General features: G+C 39.8%; 1 protein-coding gene across 3 annotated transcripts in view; it reads right to left on the bottom strand.

Moving 5' to 3' along the window:
• Positions 1 to 24569, bottom strand: part of ncln (nicalin) — a 30212-nt gene that overhangs the window by 5318 nt on the left and 325 nt on the right. The window contains exons 1-9 of one of the 3 annotated variants that reach the window (XM_061976220.2): positions 24487 to 24569; positions 13577 to 13767; positions 8068 to 8209; positions 7914 to 8008; positions 7757 to 7837; positions 7578 to 7681; positions 3020 to 3108; positions 2780 to 2919; positions 232 to 458 (exon numbers count right to left, since the gene is read on the bottom strand). The exon at positions 24487 to 24569 is cut by the window's right edge and continues 325 nt beyond it. In XM_061976220.2, coding sequence (XP_061832204.1) covers positions 232 to 458; positions 2780 to 2919; positions 3020 to 3108; positions 7578 to 7681; positions 7757 to 7837; positions 7914 to 8008; positions 8068 to 8209; positions 13577 to 13767; positions 24487 to 24569 — 1152 coding nt within the window. Of the gene's footprint in view, positions 1 to 231; positions 459 to 2779; positions 2920 to 3019; positions 3109 to 7577; positions 7682 to 7756; positions 7838 to 7913; positions 8009 to 8067; positions 8213 to 13576; positions 13768 to 24486 lie in introns of all 3 variants that reach the window. The other 2 variants (XM_061976221.2, XM_061976219.2) reach the window with 2 other exon arrangements.

Consider the following 24569-nt stretch of genomic DNA (forward strand, 5'->3'; position numbering starts at 1 on the left):
CTGCAGGACACACAAACAATTAGAGCAAGAATCATGGAGACAAGAGTGAGTACATTTCTTACCTATTGGATATAAAATGTCATCATTCATAAACACAATAAAGCACAGCAGGCAGTATGTGTTTGTAATGCTAACTGCTAACAAAAGTCTCACCGTGAGGTGGCACTACAACACTGGCTGACATTAGTTAGGACAAAAAAAAAAGAGAAGTTTGTGCAGTAATGAACCCACCCAGCAGGGGGCTCTCCCGCTCCGTGGCGAGGAAAGGGTGACACTGACCGCACGTCCATGATGCTGGAGCGCTGCGCCAGACGGTGCGAGGGCAGGTGTGAGAGCGTGAAGGCCGGCAGGCGGCGGATCCCGAAGCGCTCGTGCTCCCAGGCCAGCATGTCGTCGGCCAGGTTGATTTTCTTGTGCACCATGGAGAACTTGACCTCGGGGTGCTGGCTGCTGGACACCTGGGAGACACCCAGACGTCAGCCACAAACCTCGCTGTGATGCAATGGAACTTTATTATTTATATTGATAAATTGTTATTATAATTATTTTTATAAATATTATTATTATAAATATTACAATTATTATTATTATAAATATTAACATTGTTATAATTATTATTGTTGTTATTATCATCATCAGTAAGAATATTATAATAATTATTGGCATTATTAATATTATTATAATAAATATGACATAAGTATTAATACAATTAGTATTATTGTAAATATAATTGTTATAATTATTATTGGTATTATTTTTAGTATTATATTATAATTTATATTATTATTGTTAGCATTTTAAATATTACAATTATTAATATTGTTATAATAATAATAATAATAATAATAATTATTATTATTATTAGTAGTAGTAGTATTACTATTAGTATTATACATATAAATAATATTGTTATAATTATTATTGGTATTATTCTTAGTATGATAATTATTCTAATTTTATTATTAGTATTACAATTTAAATTATATTTATATTATAAGTATTATGGTTACTATAGGTATTATTAGTAGTGTTATTACTATTAGTATTATAAATATAATAATTATTATTATAAATATTAATATTGTTATAATTATTATTGTTAATATCATCATCAGTATGAATATTATAATAATTATTGGCATTATTAATATTATTATAATAAATATTACATTAGTATTAATACAATTAATATTATTGTAAATATAACTGTTAATATTGTTATAATTATTATTGGTATTATTTTTAGTAATAGATTATAATTTATATTGTTATTGTTAGTATTTTAAATATTACAATTATTAATATTGTTATAATAATAATAATAATAATAATAATAATTATTATTATTAGTAGTAGTAGTAGTAGTAATATTACTATTAGTATTATACATATAAATAATATTGTTATAATTATTATTGGTATTATTCTAAGTATGATAATTATTATAATTTTATTATTAGTATTACAATTTAAATTGTACTTATATTATAAGTATTATTGTTACTATAGTTATTATTAATAGTGTTATTACTATTAGTATTATAAATATAAATAATATTGTTAGAATTATTATTGGTATTATTCTTAGTATGATAATTTTAATTTTATTATTAGTATTACAATTTAAATTATATTTACACTATAAGAATTATTGTTACTATAGTTGTTATTAGTAGTGGTATTATTATTAGTATTATAAATATAATTATTAATATTGTTATAATTATTATTGTTATTATTATTATTATTATTATTATAGGTATTAGTATCATTACTAATAGTATAATTATTGTTACTATTATATATATTACTGGCCAAAAGTTTTGGGACACTTGGGACTAAAACTTGACAAAAGTATTGGGACACTTGGGACTAAAACTTGACAAAAGTTTTGGACACTTACGACTACACCTGGACAAAAGTATTGGGACACTTAGGACTAACACTTGACAAAAGTATTGGGCCACTTGGGACTAAAACTGGACAAAAGTATTGGAACTCAGAGGACTACCACTGGACAAAAGTATTGGGACGCTTACACTGGACAAAAGTATTTGGACACTTACACTGGACAAAAGTATTGGGACTTTTAGGACTACAACTTGACAAAAGTATTGGGACACTTAGGACTAAAACTGGACAAAAGTATTGGGCCACTTAGGATTAACACTTGACAAAAGTATTGGGCCACTTGGGACTAAAACTTGACAAAAGTATTGGAACTCAGAGGACTACCACTGGACAAAAGTATTGGGACGCTTACACTGGACAAAAGTATTTGGACACTTACACTGGACAAAAGTATTGGGACTTTTAGGACTACAACTTGACAAAAGTATTGGGACACTTAGGACTAAAACTGGACAAAAGTATTGGGCCACTTGGGACTAAAACTTGACAAAAGTATTGGGACACTTGACTACAACTTGACATAAGTATTGGGACACTTAATACTAAAACTAGACAAAAGTATTGGGACACTTACGACGTATTCTGGACAAAAGTATTGGGGCACTTCGCACCAAAAGTAGACTAAAGTATTGGGACACTTAGGACTACCACTGGACAAAAGTATTAGGACACTTACACTGGACAAACGTATTGGGACACTTGGGACTAAAACTTGACATAAGTATTGGGACAATTAAGACTAGTTATATATATTATTTATTATTAGTAGTAATATTACAATGAGTATAATTATTATTACTATTATAATTATTTGTATTACAATTAGTATTGTTCATATTAAAATACAGCAGGCTGACAGACATCTTACCATCTCCAGCTCCTTGAGCAGAGCAAACTGAGGAGTTCCCTCTTTGGGGGGTTTGGACACGTGCAGGTGCAGAGCGTCTCCGTTGCCCAGAGTGTCCAGACACAACACAAAAGCCACGTTGTCCTGCAACAGGCTGGAGTCTATGGAAATACAAAAAAAAAAAGAAAAATTAAATAAACGTGGGCATGGCGGTGGACGTTGTGGAGCTTGCTAGAGAGGCGCAGGTGAGATGGGGCGCACCTGTGTGGTCCAGGTTGTCTTCCAGCCAGCGTTTGGTGCCCTGGTAGTTGAACTTGCCTCCACCAGATACAAAGAACAACAAGTTGTATCTGAAAACACAAAGCAGTTCTTAATTCAGTTTTTGACATATTTTCACCAGTTACCATCATACATAAACACATTATAATGGGACTGCCTGAATGTAGCTTGTTAAGACTTGTTAACACACTTAATTACACACCTGGTCTGCCAGAGACAAAATAAACAAATCCAACATTTAGACTTTCAAACCCCACTAAATAAAAATAAAAAAATTCTAGTAATATATCATCCTCTTAAAATACACTACTGGTTGTGTAGTTACACAACACAGCGCCAGATGTTGCACCATAAATAGGAATTGGTAACGTCCAGATTTGAGCCGACACGGTACCGATTCCCGCGACCTGGGAATGGATACCAGTACTCAACGGTACTAATATTCAGTACTTTTGTGTGTGTTAGTAAATGTTTATTGTTTTTGATAATAAAATCTTGTTTTTATTGCAACATTTAAAAATGAGCTGATTATAATTCATGCTGTTCAGTTCTTGTTTCATGATCACATTTCTGAGTCGCATTTGCAAGTCTGGCATTGAGTCCGAGACATTAGATGGCACTAGGGGGTGTAACGGTACACAAAAATTTCGGTTCGGTACGTACCTCGGTTTAGAGGTCACGGTTCGGTTCATTTTCGGTACAGTAAGAAAACAACAAAATATACATTTTTGGGTTATTTATTTACCAAATTTGCAAAAATCTTCCACCAAATTTTTTTTTTTGTGGAATATTTGTTGTGAAGTAATGGGAACCTTGGATAGGTCAATAATTCATAATAACATTGATTTTGATTCAATATTATGTTTTGAGCAATGACAGTTTGAAAGAAAAAAAAACAGCTTTGTTTTATTAGTCAACATTGCAACTATTTCTAAATTACATTTAACCTTTTTTTATTTCACTTTTGTTGTGTTTTTGTTTATTTTAATAGTATTTTTAGAATGTGCCGTGGGCCTTTAAAACATTAGCTGTGGGCCGCAAATGGCCTCCGGGGCACACTTTTGACACCCCTGCTATAGATAATAAAAAATTAAATGTGATAAATCTATGGATAAAAAGCAGAGCCTGGCGACGCATGCGCGTTTATCATAACTCTCTCTCTCTCTCTCTCTCTGTCTCTGCCCCTCCCTCACCAATGCTGCTGTTTGTTTTGTTTTTAACCCCTTCTTAACCCTGAACATACATTGAAAATACACGCGACCCTAACTCAAAATGCCGGACATTTGAGGCATTTAAGAAACTCCGCCCTGACAGCTCCGCAAAAGAGGACATGTCCGGTGAAAAGAGGACGTATGGTCAGTCTATCCTAGCCCGTTAGCTGCTAGCATGCCGTGTGTTGTGCCTCGGTGTGCATTGTTTACACAACGTGCGTTACGCTACTTAATATAAATCTTGTCTGCACAAGGTGCAATTCGCGTAGTTTTCACCCTTTTTGGAACGGATAATTATTCCCGGATAGGCTTTTGAATATTCTTCACGGAATGACTGCAGTTTTCTTTTCGGTTTAAGACTCGTTTGCGATTTTTCTCCGGCTGATTCCATGATCGTTCGCTCGTTTGGAAACAATGGCAACAGGTGCCTCGTGCTTGGCAGCGGTGCTATAAATAGCCTCGCGCATGGCATTCGGAATGGCTCGATAGGAAGTTACGGGAAGCAGTGTCGATCGTCATTGTTGTTACGCGATTTCGTGAATAAAACTTTAAAAAAACCTTTTTTTTTTTAATTAATGAAAAACCGTATTTTTTATCACTGCAACCGTAACCCGGAATAGGTTGATGAAAACCGTACTAATTACGGGAAAACCGGAGTAGTTGGCAGGTATGCGATATATACAGTGGTGGAATGAACACATTATTATGCCTAATTTTGTTGTGATGCCCCGCTGGATGTATTAAACAATGTAACAAGGTTTTCCAAAATAAATCAACTCAAGTTATGGAAAAAAATGGTTTATATTGTAGCGTTTCGGAAGAGTTAGTGCTGCAAGGGGTTCTGGGTATTTGTGCTGTTGTGTTTATGTTGTGCTACGGTGCGGATGTTCTCCCGAAATGTGTTTGTCATTCTTGTTTGGTGTGGGTTCACAGTGTGGCGCATATTTGTAACAGTGTTAAGTTGTTTATACGGCCACCTTCAGTGTGACCTGTATGGCTGTTGACCAAGTATGCGTTGCATGTGACTGGGCCGGCACGCAAAGGCAGTGCCTTTAAGGTTTATTGGCGCTCCGTACTTCTCCCTACGTCAGTGTACACAGCTGCGTTTTAAAAAGTCATACATTTTGCTTTTTGAAACAGATACCGATCATTTTGAAACCAATACCGATAATTTCCGATATTACATTTTAAAGCATTTATCGGCCGATAATATCGGCAGTCCGATATTATCAGACATCCTTACTGATTACATTACATTTAATTCACTTTTACGTAAAAAAAAACCCACACATTTTTAATGTGTTGCAACTTTTTGTAGTAATAGCGACTTCCTCCCAGTCAATTTCCTTTGTTTTCAATTCATGGAAGTGTGCATGCGAAGTGACGTCGAGGCCACAATGGGGACACATTGGGGCCTGTGTGCGTTTACACTGCAGTCTCATACCTGCCAACTTTTGAAATCAGAAAAACCTAGTAGCCAGGGTCCAGGGGCCGCAGGCCCCGGTAGGTCCAGGACAAAGTCCTGGTGGGGGGTTCCTTCGCCCCCCGACGCAAAATGATTATTAGCATTCAGACAGGTTAAAATGTTGCTAAAACCATCACTTTTCTATCAGTCACAGTGACTTTTCAAAACAAAAATATTACAGCAAAAATCATATGGGTTGATTGACATGTTTATTCTGTAAGCTAACTTCAATAGTTTGAAATTATTTTGACAGTTAATGCCAGTTATCCTGTCAACCTTTCACAAGACTTCAATTTGTTAATTGAAAGTATAAACACTTTTTACAGTAAACAAATGGTAAAACAGTACTAAACAATTCCATTAAAAAAAAATTGGTGTCATTATTAACTTTCTGTCCAAGCTTGTATAATCTACTGCCTTGTTCAATTGTAAAAAATATTCTGTGCCTAAAATTCACATTTCTATCACAATTATCATACTGTAAACATGGTAAGCTAACTTCATTAAAATTAATAGTCCTGTCAATAGCATGGAATTACAATTCAAATGTCGTTTTTTTGTAAGCCTTTCAAAAGAATTCAAAATATGAAAAATTAATGAAAATTTATTGAAGCCATCAGACACTTGAAAAGTGGCACATCACATCTCTAATGTAATCATTTGAACTTTTCAACAGAAATAGCACTGCAAAAAATATTAAGGACATACTTCTGTATTTTGGTAGTTATGCTGTCAACATTTAACAAGATTTCTTCAACTTGGACTTGAAAGCATAAATAGTATAAACACTTTTAACAGTATGTCGTGCTGTGAAATACAGCCGACAGGATTGCGCACCAAACACGAAGCAAGGCCAAAGCGCATATGCATGGTGCAGGAGAACAAAGGACTTCTTTCATTTAAGGTTTGTGATAAACCATCAAACTCATTCGTTAAAAGGACTCTATAGTAATATAAAGCGAATTTTTCTGGACATTATCATGCAAGAAAAGTTTATTTTTGGGACCGCGATCACCGCGTAATGATTTTCAAAGGTTGCATTACAAACATGTAACTGTCCCATGTGATCAGCCAGTGCGATTGGAAATCCATGCTCAATTATTGCCTCCGTAAATAAAACTTCGGCATTTATCACATCCAAAGAATCTGTTTGGGCGACGAAAAACGTTGAAAGTTTTCCACTTGTATCGCTAGCAACGGCATTAGACTTGTGTTTTTTTGTCCCAACGTGGTCTTTTACATCGCTAATTCCTCCGTGTCCGATCGAAAAATCTTGTCTGCACAAGGTGCAATTCGCGTAGTTTTCACCCTTTTTGGAACGGATAATTATTCCCGGATAGGCTTTTGAATATTCTTCACGGAATGACTGCAGTTTTCTTTTCGGTTTAAGACTCGTTTGCGATTTTTCTCCAGCTGATGCCATGATCGTTTGCAAACAATGGCAACTGGTGCCTCGTGCTTGGCAGCGGTGCTATAAATAGCCTCGCGCATGGCATTCGGAATGGCTCGATAGGAAGTTACGGGAAGCAGTGTCGATTGTCATTGTTGTTACGCGATTTCATGAATAAAACTTAAAAAAAATTATTTTTTTTTAATTAATGAAAAACCGTATTTTTTATCACTGCAACCGTAACCCGGAATAGATTGATGAAAACCGTACTAATTACGGGAAAACCGGAGTAGTTGGCAGGTATGCAGTCTGATAAAAATCACATTTTACTTGCAGTGTAAACAGTAAACTGGAAAAAAATCTGATTTAAAAAAATATAATAATTCAGATTTGGGCCACTTTGGCCTGCAGTGTGAACGTAGTCTTGGTGTCAAGTGAGTGCATTTCATCTGCTGGCAGTGTGAGCCTCCTTACCCAGCGTGTGTCCTCTTATAGGTGTAGAGTTTCGAGAAGAGACGGGCCAGCTCCAGTAACATGGACACACCGCTTCCATTTGAGTCGGCGCCGTACGACAGCCACTGCACGCACAATAAACGCCAACTGTGTTACACGGATACCACGTCGGGGCATGCTTCCAAAATGGCGGACCGTACCGGAGCGACTCCAAAGGCGTCATAATGGGCCACCACGACTATTGTGGGCAGGTCCTCGCCTCCGACACCAGCCAGGCGCCCCTTTTTATACCAACACAGATAAAAAAGTATCAGCGGGTGAAAAATCAGAACGTTCATTGGCGGTTCAGCCGCTCACCTCCAGACTGGTGATGGCCCAGTCGCTCATGGCCTTGCTCTGAGAACCGCTGGTGACCATCTGGAAGCCGTTAGCGGTGGCCGTGTGCAGCAATACTGCACAACAATAACACAAACGGTGTAGCCCAGGCTGGGAGCAAACAGGAAGTGCTCACCTTCTGCCGCAGACAGAGCTCCCTGCGACGAGGACGAGGTCAGGGTTTGGGTGTAAATGGACAACAGCTCATTGTCCTCCATGGCAAAGTAGACGGGGACGATGGTCTCGGTGGACAACATCTCCGGCTCCAGCTCCATGAACTGCTACACAAATAACACAGGCGTTTAATAAACACACAACATTGTGTGGCCACACGACACCATTTTTCACCAGCAGAACACGAGGACGAGTACTGGTTACACCCACATCACAGACATGCTGACAACGCTCCAGACAATGGCGTGCGTCTTGTTTATATTTGTGTGGTTTGGATTTAATGTCAGTTTTTCCCATGTTTGCAAACACACCGCCCGTGCCTGAAAGGTGATTGGCGGAGAATGAGGAAGTGTTGTCGCGTGTCTGCCGGGGAAGCACGGACTCACGGAGACGAAAGTGTGTACACGGGAGGTAAAACCTGTTGTGCCATTTGTAATCATCCATCCATCTTCTTCCGCTTATCCGAGGTCGGGTCGTGGGGGCAGCAGCCTAAGCAGGGAAGCCCAGACTTTCCTCTCCCCAGCCACTTCGTCCAGCTCCTCCCGGGGGATCCCGAGGCATTCCCAGGCCAGCCGGGAGACATAGTCTTCCCAACGTGTCCTGGGTCTTCCCCGTGGCCTCCTACCGGTTGGACGTGCCCTAAACACCTCCCTAGGGAGGCGCTCGGGTGGCATCCTGACCAGATGCCCGAACCACCTAATCTGGCTCCTCTTGATGTGGAGGAGCAGCGGCTTTACTTTGAGCTCCTCCCGGATGACAGAGCTTCTCACCCTATCTCTGAGGGAGAGCCCCGCCACCCGGCGGAGGAAACTCATTTGGGCCGCCTGTATGATTGGTAATAAAAGTTAAAAATAGTGTCGTCGTGTAATTTATTCTGGGGCTACAATATATTATATTACTTTAATTTGTTTTCAAGTAAAAAAAACCAAGTTATTTTCAAGATGTGGCGGTAATAAAAATGCAGTGGTGGTCCGCCACATTAAATTAAATTATGGGGAAACTCTGTGTGTGTATATATGTATATATACACAGTACATACAATATATATATATATATATTAGAGATGCGCGGATAGGCAAATATTTCATCCGCAACCGCATCAGAAAGTCGTCAACCATCCGCCATCCACCCGATGTAACGTTTGAATAGAACTGCATCCGCCCGCCATCCGCCCGCACCCGCCCGTTATATCTAATATAGACGATGCAAGGCATTAGTGAGGCACCTGCCAACTACTCCGGTTTTCCCGTAATTCGTACGGTTTTCATCAACCTATTCCGGGTTACGGTTGCAGTGATAAAAAATACGGTTTTTCATTAATTAAAAAAAAAAAAGGGTGAAAACTACGCGAATTGCACCTTGTGCAGACAAGATTTTTCGATCGGACACGGAGGAATTAGCGATGTAAAAGACCACTTTGGGACAAAAAAACACAAGTCTAATGCCGTTGCTAGCGATACAAGTGGAAAACTTTCAACGTTTTTCGTCGCCCAAACAGATTCTTTGGATGTGATGAATGCCGAAGTTTTATTTACGGAGGCAATAATTGAGCATGGACTTCCAATCGCACTGGCTGATCACATGGGACAGTTAAATGTTTGTAATGCAACCTTTAAAAATCATTACGCGGTGATCGCGGTCCCAAAAATAAACTTTTCTTGCATGATAATGTCCAGAAAAATTTGCTTTATATTACTATAGAGTCCTTTTAACGAATGAGTTTGATGGTTTATCACAAACCTTAAATGAAAGAAGTCCTTTGTTCGCACCATGCACCATGTTCGATGTCCCGGTTTTATGACTGTCGTAGACGTACACAGCGTCGCAGCTCTTGCAACTCACGTAGCCAGCATTGCTGTCATCCTGATTTACAACCTCATAAAAACGAGTCCACGCTGAACTTTTCTGGCCTTTTTTTCCCCTGGTCTTTAGTATTCCCTTTTTTAGTTTGTCGCGTACCACGTTTGCTGCCGGTGTTGCCATTTTTTTTTTCTTCTTCTGATGTGGCGTGCTGCAGGTGCCTGTGCCTGCTGATAAATAATTGCCTGTTTCAAAGAGTGCTGCTCGTTTTTCGTATGTGGCTAACAACATTTAACTATGTATATATATTTCCGAATTGGTTTAACTGCCACCCGCAAAAAAAAAAAAAAAAAAAAAAAAAAAATCTCATTAATCCGCCCGACCCGACCCGCGGCGCGGATAAAATCTTATTTATTTAAATTTCATCCGCCCGATCCGCGGATAATCCGCCGAATCCGCGGTTGTGTCCGCAAACCGCGCATTTCTAATATATATATATATTAGGGATGTCCCGATCCAGGTTTTTGCACTTCCGATCCGATACCGATATTGTTTTTGCATTTCCGATCCGATACCGATACTGACCGATACCGATACTGACCCATACTGGCCTATCCGAGCATGTATTAAAGTTTAAAGTTATTTAGCCTACTTAGTTGTCAGAATCATGTTGAAAAGGGTTTTAGTACTCTTGATAACAACTAGCCAGCTGAATTAGGGGAGTTTGAATAATACACAATGGTTGGTAACAAGAAACTGACCTGTTTATTCAAGGATAAACACAAAATAGACAAAATGATACATGACAAACAGAAATGGCATCATTGAACTAGGGCTGGGCGATATGGCCTTTTTTTAATATTGCGATATTTTAAGGCCATATTGCGATACACAATATATATCTCGATATTTTGCCTCAGCCTTGAATGAACACTTGATGCATATAATCACAGCAGTATGATGATTCTATGTGTTTTGATTGATTGATTGAGACTTTTATTAGTAGGTTGCACAGTGAAGTACATATTCCGTACAATTGACCACTAAATGGTAACACCCCAATAAGTTTTTCCACTTGTTTAAGTCGGGGTCCACTTAAATTGATTCATGATACAGATATATACTATCAGATATATACTATCATCATAATACAGTCATCACACAAGATAATCACATTGGATTATTTACATTATTTATAATCCAGGGTGTGGAGGGTAAGTGTCAAAAAGACAGCCAAAAGAGTTTGATATGAGAATAAATCTAAAGTTAAAATATAGGGTAGAAATGCACCCATTTGCAGGAAATGTACCGTATTTTCCGCACTATAAGGCGCACCGGATTATTAGCCGCACCTTCAATGAATTACATATTTCATAACTTTGTCCACCAATAAGGCGCCCCGGATTATAAGCCGCGCCTACGCTGCGCTAAAGGGAATGTCAAAAAAACAGTCAGATAGTTCAGTCAAACTTTAATAATATATTGAAAACCAGCGTTCTAACAACTCTGTCCCAAAATGTACGCAAATGTGCAATCACAAACATAGTAAAATTCAAAATGGTGTAGAGCAATAGCAACATAATGTTGCTCGAACGTTAATGTCACAACACACAAAATAAACATAGTGCTCACCTTCTGAAGTTATTCTTCATTCGTAAATCCTTCGAATTCTTCGTCTTCGGTGTCCGAATTGAAAAGTTGCGCAAGCGTGGTATCCAAAATGGCCGGTTCCGTCTCGTCGAAGTCATCGGAGTCAGTGTCGCTGTTGTTCTGTGAATCCTGCCTTCCGGAAAGCTCGGACCACAGTTGTGACCGAAATATCTGCCCAGGCATTTACGATCCACTGGCAAATGTTGGCGTATGTCGTCCGGCGCTGTCTGCCCGTCTTAGTGAAGGTGTGTTCGCCTTCGGAGCTGTGTGAAAAAAGCCACCCGGCCTCTTCGCGTAAACTTCCCTTAACCACTCGCTCATCTTTTCTTCATCCATCCATCCCTTCGAGTTAGCTTTTATGATGACGCCGGCTGGAAAGGTCTCTTTTGGCAAGGTCTTCCTTTTGAATATCACCATGGGTGGAAGTTAGCATGGCAAGCTAGAACCACAGTGGAGGATGACTTCTCATTCCCTGTGGTGCGAATATTCACCGTACGTGCTCCCGTTCCACAGTGCGGTTCACAGGAATATCAGTTGCTGTGAAATACGGTAGTAATCCGTGTGCGGATGGAGAGATTGCGTCTTTTTATGAACCGGATCCTTGTCGCTCAGTAGGAGCCATTTTGTGGTCTTTACAGATGTAAACAGGAAATGAAACGTACGGTGATATCCGCGCGTTTTTTCTTCTTCTTCCGGGGGCGGGTGGTTGCTTACAGTAGAAGAAGAAGCGCTTCCTGTTCTATGGGGGCGGGTGCTTTCCTTGGCGGTTGCTTGCGTAGAAGAAGAAGCGCTTCCTGTTCTACCGGGAAAAAAGATGGCGGCTGTTTACCGAAGTTGCGAGATCGAAACTTTATGAAAATGAATCGTAATAAAGCGCACCGGGTTATAAGGCGCACTGTCAGCTTTTGAGAAAATGTGTGGTTTTTAGGTGCGCCTTATAGTGCGGAAAATACGGTAGTCTTGATTTTCAAAATGTTCTTTCAAGGCTTGCATGTCTACATTAAAACATTCTTCTTCATACTGCATTAATATATGCTACTTTTAAACTTTCATGCAGAGAAGGAAATCACAGCTAAAAAAATCACAAATTTTTTCATACGGTGTTGATGTGGAAATTTTTGCCATTTTGATGGTGTGGACGTGTGGCACTGAATGGAGATAAGCGTCTCGACAGATGTCACAATATTTGAACAATGATGACGAAAACTGTTGTCTCTGTCGTGTCCGTGTGTCGAAAATTGTTATGCGCTTATTTTTTTATTTGATTTTGTGCGTGGCATAGATTTGACGTGCGCAGAGGACGCTTGAGCAGGCGCGCACCTTAGCGGCTGCGCTAGCATCACAGCTAACGTTAGCCATGCCGCTACCTCGCTCTCTGCTGGGAGAGGACGTATACGTATGTGACGTATGTCGTGACAGTATGTGACGTATGACGTGACAGTATGTGACGTACGACGTGACAGTATGTGACGTATGACGTGACAGTATGTGACGTATGACGTGACAGTATGTGACGTATGACGTGACAGTATGTGACGTATGACGTGACAGTATGTGACGTGTGTAAGAAGGTGCGCTCGCTGTCTGTAAGAGGGAGACACAGGAAAGAGTGCGAAGAGCCTGTCGTGTAATGCCAGCTGCTAAAGGCAACTGCGTGAGAATTGTGGATGTGTTGAAGGTGTGCTGGAAAATGCGGAACGGAAATTACGGAGCAGTAGAAAAGTGGAATGTATTATTTAAATAGGTGCGTTGGAAAACACGGACCGGAGTTTTTTTTTTAAACTGGATCTGGATCGGCATTTTCCCATGCCTTGCCGATACGCAATTTTTGGCAAATATCGGCAGCCGATTCGATCCAAATATCGGATCGGGACATCCCTAATATATATATATATATATATATATATATAGTTACTTTACATGCAGTCAGCTTTCGGCCACCGGCCCAATATTTTTAGCCCAAATGCGGCCCCTCAATTCAAAAAGTTTGGATTACCCTAGTCTACAGAGTGCATGCATACCTGCACGATGTCCTGGGGCATCGTGGACATATTTCGAGGCAGGACGATGACCACCGCCCCCGCCGACTGACGCAAGGCCTTCTGATACTTGTCGTAAGAGAAGTCCGCCAGCCGCATGATGACACAGCGGCGACTTAGTACCTCCGCCTCCACCGTCCGGGCCTCGGTGTTCAGGATGGCATTTCTGGTACCTGAGGAATTCACAACATTGTGGGGTTTTACTACAAAGGTCGGCCGTACTACACATTTTGGTACATAAAAGCCACAGGTTGTGAAATCATTGTCCCGCACATCTCTTAAGGGAGTGAGGTTTACACAACGTACTATCGTACGGCCACGTTAACTCGCATAGCTTACAGATAGAGGGCCAGTATAAGGGCCTTAAACTTAAATCCAAAAGTGTAATTGTATTTGTAATGTGGGGCTGCAAATTAAATTCTGCTTCGGGGACTTGCCAGTATCGTTGATACGATTCTTCTTACTTTTTGACATTCAACCGTGGTGTCAATAATCTCGATATTTTGGATGAATCCATCCACCTACAACCAGGGGTTTCAAACTTGTTTTCATTGAGGGCCCCATCGCAGTTATGGCTGCCCTCAGAGGGCCCTTTGTAACAGTAAGTAATATATCAATATAAATGAATCATGATTCACCCCATGATAATTTTGCACAATTGCCGATACATTCGATAAATATGTATATCTATTTTTTTATCGAACACTGTAACAAAAAAATCTGTAGATTTTACTGTTCAAAACTGGTAGTTCAGCATACCTGCCAACTTTTGAAATCAGAAAAACCTAGTAGCCAGGGTCCAAGGGCCGCAGGCCCCGGTAGGTCCAGGACAAAGTCCTGGTGGAGGGTTCAGGGCTTCGCCCCCCGACGCAAAATGATTATTAGCATTCAGACAGGTTAAAATGTTGCTAAAACCATCACTTTTCTATCAGTCACAGTGACTTTTCAAAACAAAAATATTACAGCAAAAATCATATGGGTTGATTGGCATGTTTATTCTGTAAGCTAACTTCAATAGTTTGAAATTATTTTGACAGTTAATGCCAGTTATCCTGTCAACCTTTCACAAGACTTCAATTTGTTAATTGAAAGTATAAACAGTATAAACACTTTTTACAGTAAACAAATGGTAAAACAGTACTAAACAATTCCATAAAAAAAAAAAATTGGTGTCATTATTAACTTTCTGTCCAAGCTTGTATAATCTACTGCCTTGTTCAATTGTAAAAAATATTCTGTGCCTAAAATTCACATTTCTATCACAATTATCATACTGTAAACATGGTAAGCTAACTTCATTAAAATTAATAGTCCTGTCAATAGCATGGAATTACAATTCAAATGTCGTTTTTTTGTAAGCCTTTCAAAAGAATTCAAAATATGAAAAATGTATGAAAATTAATTTAAGCCATCAGACACTTGAAAAGTGGCACATCACATCTCTAATGTAATCATTTGAACTTTTCAACAGAAATAGCACTGCAAAAATATTAAGGACATACTTCTGTATTTTGGTAGTTATGCTGTCAACATTTAACAAGATTTCTTCAACTTGGACTTGAAAGCATAAATAGTATAAACACTTTTAACAGTATGTCGTGCTGTGAAATACAGCCGACAGGATTGCGCACCAAACACGAAGCAAGGCCAAAGCGCATATGCATGGTGCAGGAGAACAAAGGACTTCTTTCATTTAAGGTTTGTGATAAACCATCAAACTCATTCGTTAAAAGGACTCTATAGTAATATAAAGCAAATTTTTCTGGACATTATCATGCAAGAAAAGTTTATTTTTGGGACCGCGATCACCGCGTAATGATTTTTAAAGGTTGCATTACAAACATTTAACTGTCCCATGTGATCAGCCAGTGCGATTGGAAATCCATGCTCAATTATTGCCTCCGTAAATAAAACTTCGGCATTTATCACATCCAAAGAATCTGTTTGGGCGACGAAAAACGTTGAAAGTTTTCCACTTGTATCGCTAGCAACGGCATTAGACTTGTGTTTTTTTGTCCCAACGTGGTCTTTTACATCGCTAATTCCTCCGTGTCCGATTGAAAAATCTTGTCTGCACAAGGTGCAATTCGCGTAGTTTTCACCCTTTTTTTTTTTTTAATTAATGAAAAACCGTATTTTTTATCACTGCAACCGTAACCCGGAATAGGTTGATGAAAACCGTACGAATTACGGGAAAACCGGAGTAGTTGGCAGGTATGGTTCAGTTGCCTAAATTTTACAATGGCTTTTACGAGACCAACCCCCACTGGAAACGGATCCGACCTACATCCAAGCACCCAGACACAACTCTCGCTTTGGTTATACAGAATTGGATGGCCCTCAGCAGGGTCCCCCTCACCCTGTTCTCCCTCAGCACCTCCCACAGGATCTGCCGGAGGACCCGGTCATACGCCTTCTCCAAATCCACAAAGCAAATGTAGACTGTATTTGTGTTTGACTTTCTCTTCTACTGTTACCAAATATCAGTAGAAGAGAACGTCAAAGTGGTTACTTTGTTTTCTGTGGACAGCCTTACAACTTTGATAACTCGTTTGATGAAAGATAAGTCATATGAAGACCAAATATGCTATCAATTCAACTTTATACCGATGAATGGTCTCAAAACATTCTAGAAAAGACTGACATCTCCTTTGTTTTGATCAGAAAAATCCGCAGCTTATTCCAAAATGATTGTGAGTCTGTCTCCCATGTAATTGTGCTCTGGAATAATGTTGTGAATGACATCCGGTGGGTCAGAACATGGTCTCTTCCTAACAGGTGTTTACTTACGAACAAAGTCAAAGAGATTTCTTTTAAAATCATTCTTCGTTATTACCATGCAAAGACTGTGATGGGTAGATATAAGGCTGAAACGATGCGTCGACATAGTCGACGTCATCGATTACGTAAATATGTCGGCGCCGTTTTTCTGCGTCGACGCGTCGCATACCTTATTTCCTTGAATAGCCTCCAAGGCGCTAATTAATTTAAAACCTCTTCTCACTCCTGCGCTTACCAAAAGGCGTGGGGTAAATTTAGGCCTGCGCTTATAAATTTGAGTGATGTAAGGATACCATCATGAAAAGCACATTTAATAAAAAAAACGTTATTGTGGTCTTACCTTTACTTATGAGTCCATGCGCAGCTGCCTCTGATCAAAAGCATCGATAACTTGTTTATAGAAGTCTTCCTTATCTTTCTTCAGTTTTAAAAGTCTCTCTGTCTCGATGGAGATCTTCCTTTAATTATTACCTCCTGCTTCGATTGAAAGTCCAGTTTAGAAAACTGTTTTATTTTAGATATGTAATCCTCCGTGTTAAAAGTGCAAGCAAACGATCACTGCTCACTCTTGTGGCTTGTTGTCTTCTTCTGCAGCACCGGTCTTCTGCAGTACCGGTAGTCGCAAGAAGGATCACTAGCGCCCTCTACCACCAGGAGGCGGGAGTCATTTAATGACTCATATTTGACACACGCAGCTACGGTATATTAATAAAACATAGCTGCTTACTGTTCTTTTTAGCATATTCAATAGCTTGGACCTTAAATCCTACTGAATAGCTCTTAATCTTCTTCCCTTTATGCGATTTCAAATTATTGAAATCAGCCTCCTCCATTTTGAAAATGATGACAGGTGAAGTGTCACGTGACGAGTTTGACCCGGCGAAAACTCCAGACATGCACTAATAAAATTAATATTTTGCGAAACGAGTTTGACCCGGCAGTAATTCGAGGCATGCGAATACCATATCAAGGAAATACGCACTTTTTTGTATTGGATGTTCATCTTTATTTTTGCACATTTTAAAGCAAAATAAGCAATACTTTTACTTTTGAAATGCTTATACTATTGCAGAATATTAAGATTTGCACTGTATGTTTATTGTATATTTGCACATTAAAAAGCAAATAAGCTACTTTAAATTTTGTTAAATGTTAAAAGTTTTAAATGTTTACATTGTTACAGAATATTTTGTCATGTTGTTGTCAATGTTGACTGAGTGGCCATACCTTTTTTTTTTTTTGTAAATAAAAGCCATGCCTTTTGAAAAAACTGGCCTACATTTATTTTTTCATCTTCATTTTAAATAAAAAAAATAATCGGTAAAAGGAAAAATAATCTATAGATATATCAAAAAAATAATCTATAGATTAACCGATTAATCGAAAAAAATAATCTATAGATTAATCGATAGAAAAATAATCGTTAGCTGCAGCCTTAGTTAGATACACGAAGGACATTGATGTTACCTGCATCCAGAGACTGTTTACCACCTGTTTTAGACTTGCATCTGTCGTTTCATCCTGGACAATATTCATGACAAATTTGTGCTTTGTTTTAAAGATGTGCTATTTGGATTTACACTGTATAAAACATTTTTTTTAAAGGAATTTTACCTTTGCAACCTCATGATACTATTGGCTAAGTTTTATATTCATAAATGCATACTTGCCAACCCCTCCCGATTTTCCCGGGAGAGTCCCGAAAATCTCCCGGGGCAACCATTCTCACTAATTTCTCCCGATTTCCACCCTGACAACAATATTGGAACCTGAAACCTTCACCCTTTAACGGCTGCATGCTGTCCTCAGTCACGTCCGCTTTTCCTCCATATAAACAGCGTGCCGGCCCAGTCAAATAACATCTATGGCTTTTGGAACTCAGTGCCCACACAACAACCTATCTGGATTCGATAAGGAAACGGTTCGATAAGAGGATTCGCTAATGGCATCCACATCGACAATTTCTTTACGAACATCATCCCTATCCTCTTACCGGGCGCCGTTTCCGGTTGGATCTATGCTATGCGCAGAGGCTTTATTTATTAATTTATTTTTTATTTACATTTTTTTTTTTTTTAGGGCTAGCATGGTGGGAGAGGGGTTAGTGCATCTGCCTCACAATACAAAGGTCCTGAGTAGTCCTGAGTTCAATCCCGGGCATTTTCTCCCCGTGACTGCGTGAGTTCTCTCCGGGTACTCTGGCTTCCTCCCACCTCCAAAGACATACACCTGGGGATAGGTTGATTGGCAACACTAAATGGTCCCTAGTGTGTGAATGTGAGTGTGAATGTTGTCTATCTGTGTTGGCCCTGTGATGAGTTGGCGACTTGTCCAGGGTGCACCCCGCCTACCGCCCGAATGCAGCTGAGATAGGCTCCAGCGACCCCCCGCAACCCCAAAAGGGACAAGCGGTAGAAATGGATGGATTTAATTTTTTATTTAATTTTTTTAGTTTAATTTGATTTTATTTATTTATTTTTATAAACCTTTATTTATAAACTGCAACATTTACAAACAGCTGAGAAACAATAATCAAAATAAGTATGGTGCCAGTATGCTGTTTTTTTTCAATAAAATACTGGAAAGGATAGAAATGTAGTTTGTCTCTTTTATCCGATTATTAATCGATTAATTGAAGTAATAATCAACAGATTAATCGATTATCAAATTAATAGTTAGTTGCAGCCCTAATATATATATATATATATATATATACATGTATATATATATATATATATATATATATATATATATACACATATATATATATATATATATATATATATATATATATATATATATATACATACACACATATATATATATATATATTAGAGATGCGCGGTTTGCGGGCACAACCGCGGAGTCCGCGGATTATCCGCGGATCGGGCGGATGAAATAAAAAAAAAATTAGATTTTATCCGCGGGTCGGGTCGGGCGGTTGAAATAAAAAAAAATTAGATTTTAAATAGATTCAGGCGGGTGGCAGTTTAACCAATTCGGAAATATATATACATAGTTAAATGTTGTTACCCACATACGAAAAACGAGCAGGCACCTGCTGCATATGCCACAACAGAAGAAAAAAAAGAAAAAGAGATGGACACTTTTATGGAGCGGAGAAGGGACGCCTCGCCGGGGTCCGGGACCGAGGCCCCTTCCCCCGAGAGGGCCCCACCGGGAGCCGTAGCTGAGGCGATCCGCGAGAAGGGCCCGACGCACGTCCAGGGTCACCACCGCGCCCACCGCACCGACACCCCGCCTCGTCCGCCTTCGCCGCGGCCGGCATCACGCGCAGCAGGTAAGCAGCTTACCTGCCCGCCACCCCCGTGGCCGGGGGCTCGTAACAGGGGTCACTCCGCGCGCTCCGCCCGCGCAGCTTACCTGCCCGCCACCCCTGTTGCCGGGGGCGCGTAACAGGGGTCACTCCGCGCGCAGTGCGCTCACGAAAGGGGTGGGGCTCACCCTGGTTGATATAGACAGCAGGACGGTGGCCATGGAAGTCGGAACCCGCTAAGGAGTGTGTAACAACCCACCTGCCGAATCAACTAGCCCTGAAAATGGATGGCGCTGGAGCGTCGGGCCCATACCCGGCCGTCGCCGGCAGCGAGACGCGCTTGGAGGTGCGCTCAGCGCGGCTCCCATATGATTGCGCACTGGTGTGCGTCTGGGCCGTGACAGCGTGGCACGCGAATGTCTGTGCTGCATTGGATCAGTCTCCTTTCTTTAACAGGCAAAAGCTTTATAACCTCACTAATGCCTTGCATCATCTATATTAGATATATAACAACGGGCGGGTGCGGTTCTGATCAAATGTTATATCGGGTGGATGGCGGATGGTTGACGACTTTCTGATGCGGTTGAGGATGAAATAATTGCCTATCCGCGCATCTCTAATATACATATATATATATATATATATATATATATATATATATATATATATATATATATATATATATATATATTGCATTCTATTTAAGTTACTTTATTGAGTTTACAACACTGTGGTGCTGTTTTTGTACTGTTTCTGTACTTGTTTTGATTATTATTGTTTCTTGATTGTTTGTAAATGCTGCATATTATAAATAAATGGAAAAAATATATACTATTGGCTAAGTTTTATATTCACAAATGTAAGTTTCTCAATACCTGACCTGTTTTTTGTGCCTTTAAAAAACAATTATAACTCTTCTCTAAAACACTCTCTACCTCTAACAACCAAAACGCTGTGAAAACCATCCGGCGCCTCAGGAAGGGGAGGCAGTGCACTATCAACACCGTGTATGGCGAGGATGGTGTTCTGCTGACCTCGACTGCGGATGTTGTGGATCGGTGGAGGGAATACTTCGTAGACCTCCTCAATCCCACCAACACGTCTTCCTATGAGGAAGCAGTGCCTGGGGAGTCTGTGGTGGGCTCTCCTATTTCTGGGGCTGAGGTTGCTGAGGTAGTTAAAAAGCTCCTCGGTGGCAAGGCCCCGGGGGTAGATGAGATCCGCCCGGAGTTCCTTAAGGCTCTGGATGTTGTGGGGCTGTCTTGGTTGACAAGACTCTGCAGCATCGCGTGGACATCTGGGGCGGTACCTCTGGATTGGCAGACCGGGGTGGTGGTTCCTCTCTTTAAGAAGGGGAACCGGAGGGTGTGTTCTAAGTATCGTGGGATCACACTCCTCAGCCTTCCCGGTAAGGTCTATTCAGGTGTACTGGAGAGGAGGCTACGCCGGATAGTCGAACCTCGGATTCAGGAGGAACAGTGTGGTTTTCGTCCTGGTCGTGGAACTGTGGACCAGCTCTATACTCTCGGCAAGGTCCTTGAGGGTGCATGGGAGTTTGCCCAACCAGTCTACATGTGTTTTGTGGACTTGGAGAAGGCATTCGATCGTGTCCCTCGGGAAGTCCTGTGGGGAGTACTCAGAGAGTATGGGGTATCGGACTGTCTGATTGTGGCAGTCCGCTCCCTGTATGATCAGTGCCAGAGCTTGGTCCGCATTGCCGGTAGTAAGTCGGACACGTTTCCAGTGAGGGTTGGACTCCGCCAAGGCTGCCCTTTGTCACCCATTCTGTTCATAACTTTTATGGACAGAATTTCTAGGCGCAGTCAAGGCGTTGAGGGGATCTGGTTTGGTGGCTGCAGGATTAGGTCTCTGCTTTTTGCAGATGATGTGGTCCTGATGGCTTAATCTGGCCAAGATCTTCAGCTCTCACTGGATCGGTTCGCAGCCGAGTGTGAAGCGACTGGGATGAGAATCAGCACCTCCAAGTCCGAGTCCATGGTTCTCGCCCGGAAAAGGGTGGAGTGCCATCTACGGGTTGGGGAGGAGATCTTGCCCCAAGTGGAGGAGTTCAAGTACCTCGGAGTCTTGTTCACGAGTGAGGGAAGAGTGGATCGTGAGATCGACAGGCGGATCGGTGCGGCGTCTTCAGTAATGCGGACGCTGTATCGATCCGTTGTGGTGAAGAAGGAGCTGAGCCGGAAGGCAAAGCTCTCAATTTACCGGTCGATCTACGTTCCCATCCTCACCTATGGTCATGAGCTTTGGGTTATGACCGAAAGGACAAGATCACGGGTACAAGCGGCCAAAATGAGTTTCCTCCGCCGGGTGGCGGGGCTCTCCCTTAGAGATAGGGTGAGAAGCTCTGCCAAAGTAAAGCCGCTGCTCCTCCACATGGAGAGGAGCCAGATGAGGTGGTTCGGGCATCTGGTCAGGATGCCACCCGAACGCCTCCCTAGGGAGGTGTTTAGGGCACGGGGAAGACCCAGGACACGTTGAGAAGACTATGTCTCCCGGCTGGCCTGGGAACGCCTCGGGGTCCCACAGGAGGAGCTGGACGAGGTGGCTGGGGAGAGGAAAGTCTGGGCTTCCCTGCTTAGGCTGCTGCCCCCGCGACCCGACCTCGGATAAGAGGAAGAAGATGGATGGATGGATGGATAAAACACTCTCTGCCTCTAACAACCAAAACGCTGTGAAAACTATGATGCTGTGTTCCAAATGTAAATTATTTACGGAACTTGAGTGAGCCGTTGGCTTTATATTTTGTTAAATATATATATTTTGCATTCTATTTTAGTTACTTTATTGAGTTTACAACCCCCTGGCGCGGTTTTTGCACAGTTTCTGTACTTGTTTTGATTATTATTGTTTCTTGATTGTTTGTAAATGCTGCATATTATAAATAAAAGGAAAAAATATATACTATTGGCTAAGTTTTATATTCACAAATGTAAGTTTCTCAATACCTGACCTGTTTTTTGTGCCTTTAAAAAACAATAACGAAAACGCTGTGAAAACTATGATGCTTTGTTCCAAATTTAAATTATTTACGGACCTTGTGTGAGCCTATGGCTTTACATACATACATACATACATACATACATACATACATACATATATATACATACATACATACATACATACATACATACATACATACATACATACATACATACATACATACATACATACATACATACATACATACATACATACATATATATATATATATATATATATATATATATATATATATATATATCAGGGATGCAACAACTAATTGATTAAATCGATTAAAGTCGATTATAAAAATAGTTGCCGATTACTTTAGTCATCAATTCGTTGGATCTATGCTATGCGCAGAGGCTTTAGTTATTAATTTATTTTTTTATTTAATTTCATTTATTTATTTTTATAAACTGCAACATTTACAAACAGCTGAGAAACAATAATCAAAATAAGTATGGTGCCAGTATGCTGTTTTTCCCCCAATAAAATACTGGAAAGGATAGAAATGTAGTTGGTCTCTTTTATCCGATTATTAATCGATTAATCGAAGTAATAATCGACAGATTAATCGATTATCAAATTAATTGTTAGTTGCAGCCTTAATATATATATATATATATATATATATATATATATATATATATATATATATACATATATACACACATATACATACACACATATATATATATATACATACATACATATATACATACATACATACATACATACATACATACATACATACATATATATATATATATATATATATATATATATATATATTGCATTCTATTTAAGTTACTTTATTGAGTTTACAACACTGCGGCGCTGTTTTTGTACGGTTTCTGTACTTGTTTTGATTATCAAATCAAATCAAATCAACTTTATTTATAAAGAACATTTAAAATTTACCACAGGGGTAGCCAAAGTGCTGTACAATGAACAGGTTAAAAGACAAAACGACACACCACAACACAAACAGAACACGATAAAAAATAAATAATTAAAATAGAATAAATAAAAACATAAAAACATAAAAACAGGTTCACAGCAGGTGTATTAATGGGCGCCATTGCAGGATGGATATCACTCAGTGTTAAAAGCCATGGAATAAAAGTATGTTTTTAAGAGAGATTTAAAAACAGGAAGAGAGGAGGCTTGTCTAACACTCAGGGGTAGGTCGTTCCAGAGCTTGGGAGCAGCAACGGCGAAAGCTCTGTCACCTCTAAGATTATTATTGTTTCTTGATTGTTTGTAAATGCTGCATATTATAAATAAATGGAAAAAATATATACTATTGGCTAAGTTTTATATTCATACATGTAAGTTTCTCAATACCTGACATGTTTTTTGTGCCTTTAAAAAACAATTATAACTGTTCTCTAAAACACTCTCTACCTCTAACAACCAAAATGCTGTGAAAACTATGATGCTTTGTTCCAAATGTAAATTATTTACAGAACTTGAGTGAGCCGTTGGCTTTACATTTTGTTAAATATATATATTTTGCATTCTATTTTAGTTACTTTATTGAGTTTACAACCCCCTGGCGCGGTTTTTGCACCGTTTCTGTACTAGTTTTGATTATTATTGTTTCTTTATTGTTTGTAAATGCTGCATATTATAAATAAATAAAATAAAAACAAAAGACTGACATCTCAAGCTACATTAGCCGTTAGCTAATTCATGCTAACCCTACAGGCTGTCATTGAAAGCTGAATTGAGACGAAACTTAGAAGGAGCAACGTCGCGTTTTAAACAAGATTTTAAAAAAAAGGACTTTAACGGCTGTGAAGCGTGTAAAAGACAAGATTGCGCTTCTTACCGTAGGGCTGTCCCTGCAGGTCGTACTGCTGCATGCGATACACCGTGAACTCATGTGCGGCTTCGGCCGGGAGCGGCGACACC

This window comes from Nerophis lumbriciformis, linkage group LG14 (assembly GCF_033978685.3).
Source record: "Nerophis lumbriciformis linkage group LG14, RoL_Nlum_v2.1, whole genome shotgun sequence".
Classification (NCBI taxonomy): Eukaryota; Metazoa; Chordata; class Actinopteri; order Syngnathiformes; family Syngnathidae; genus Nerophis; species Nerophis lumbriciformis.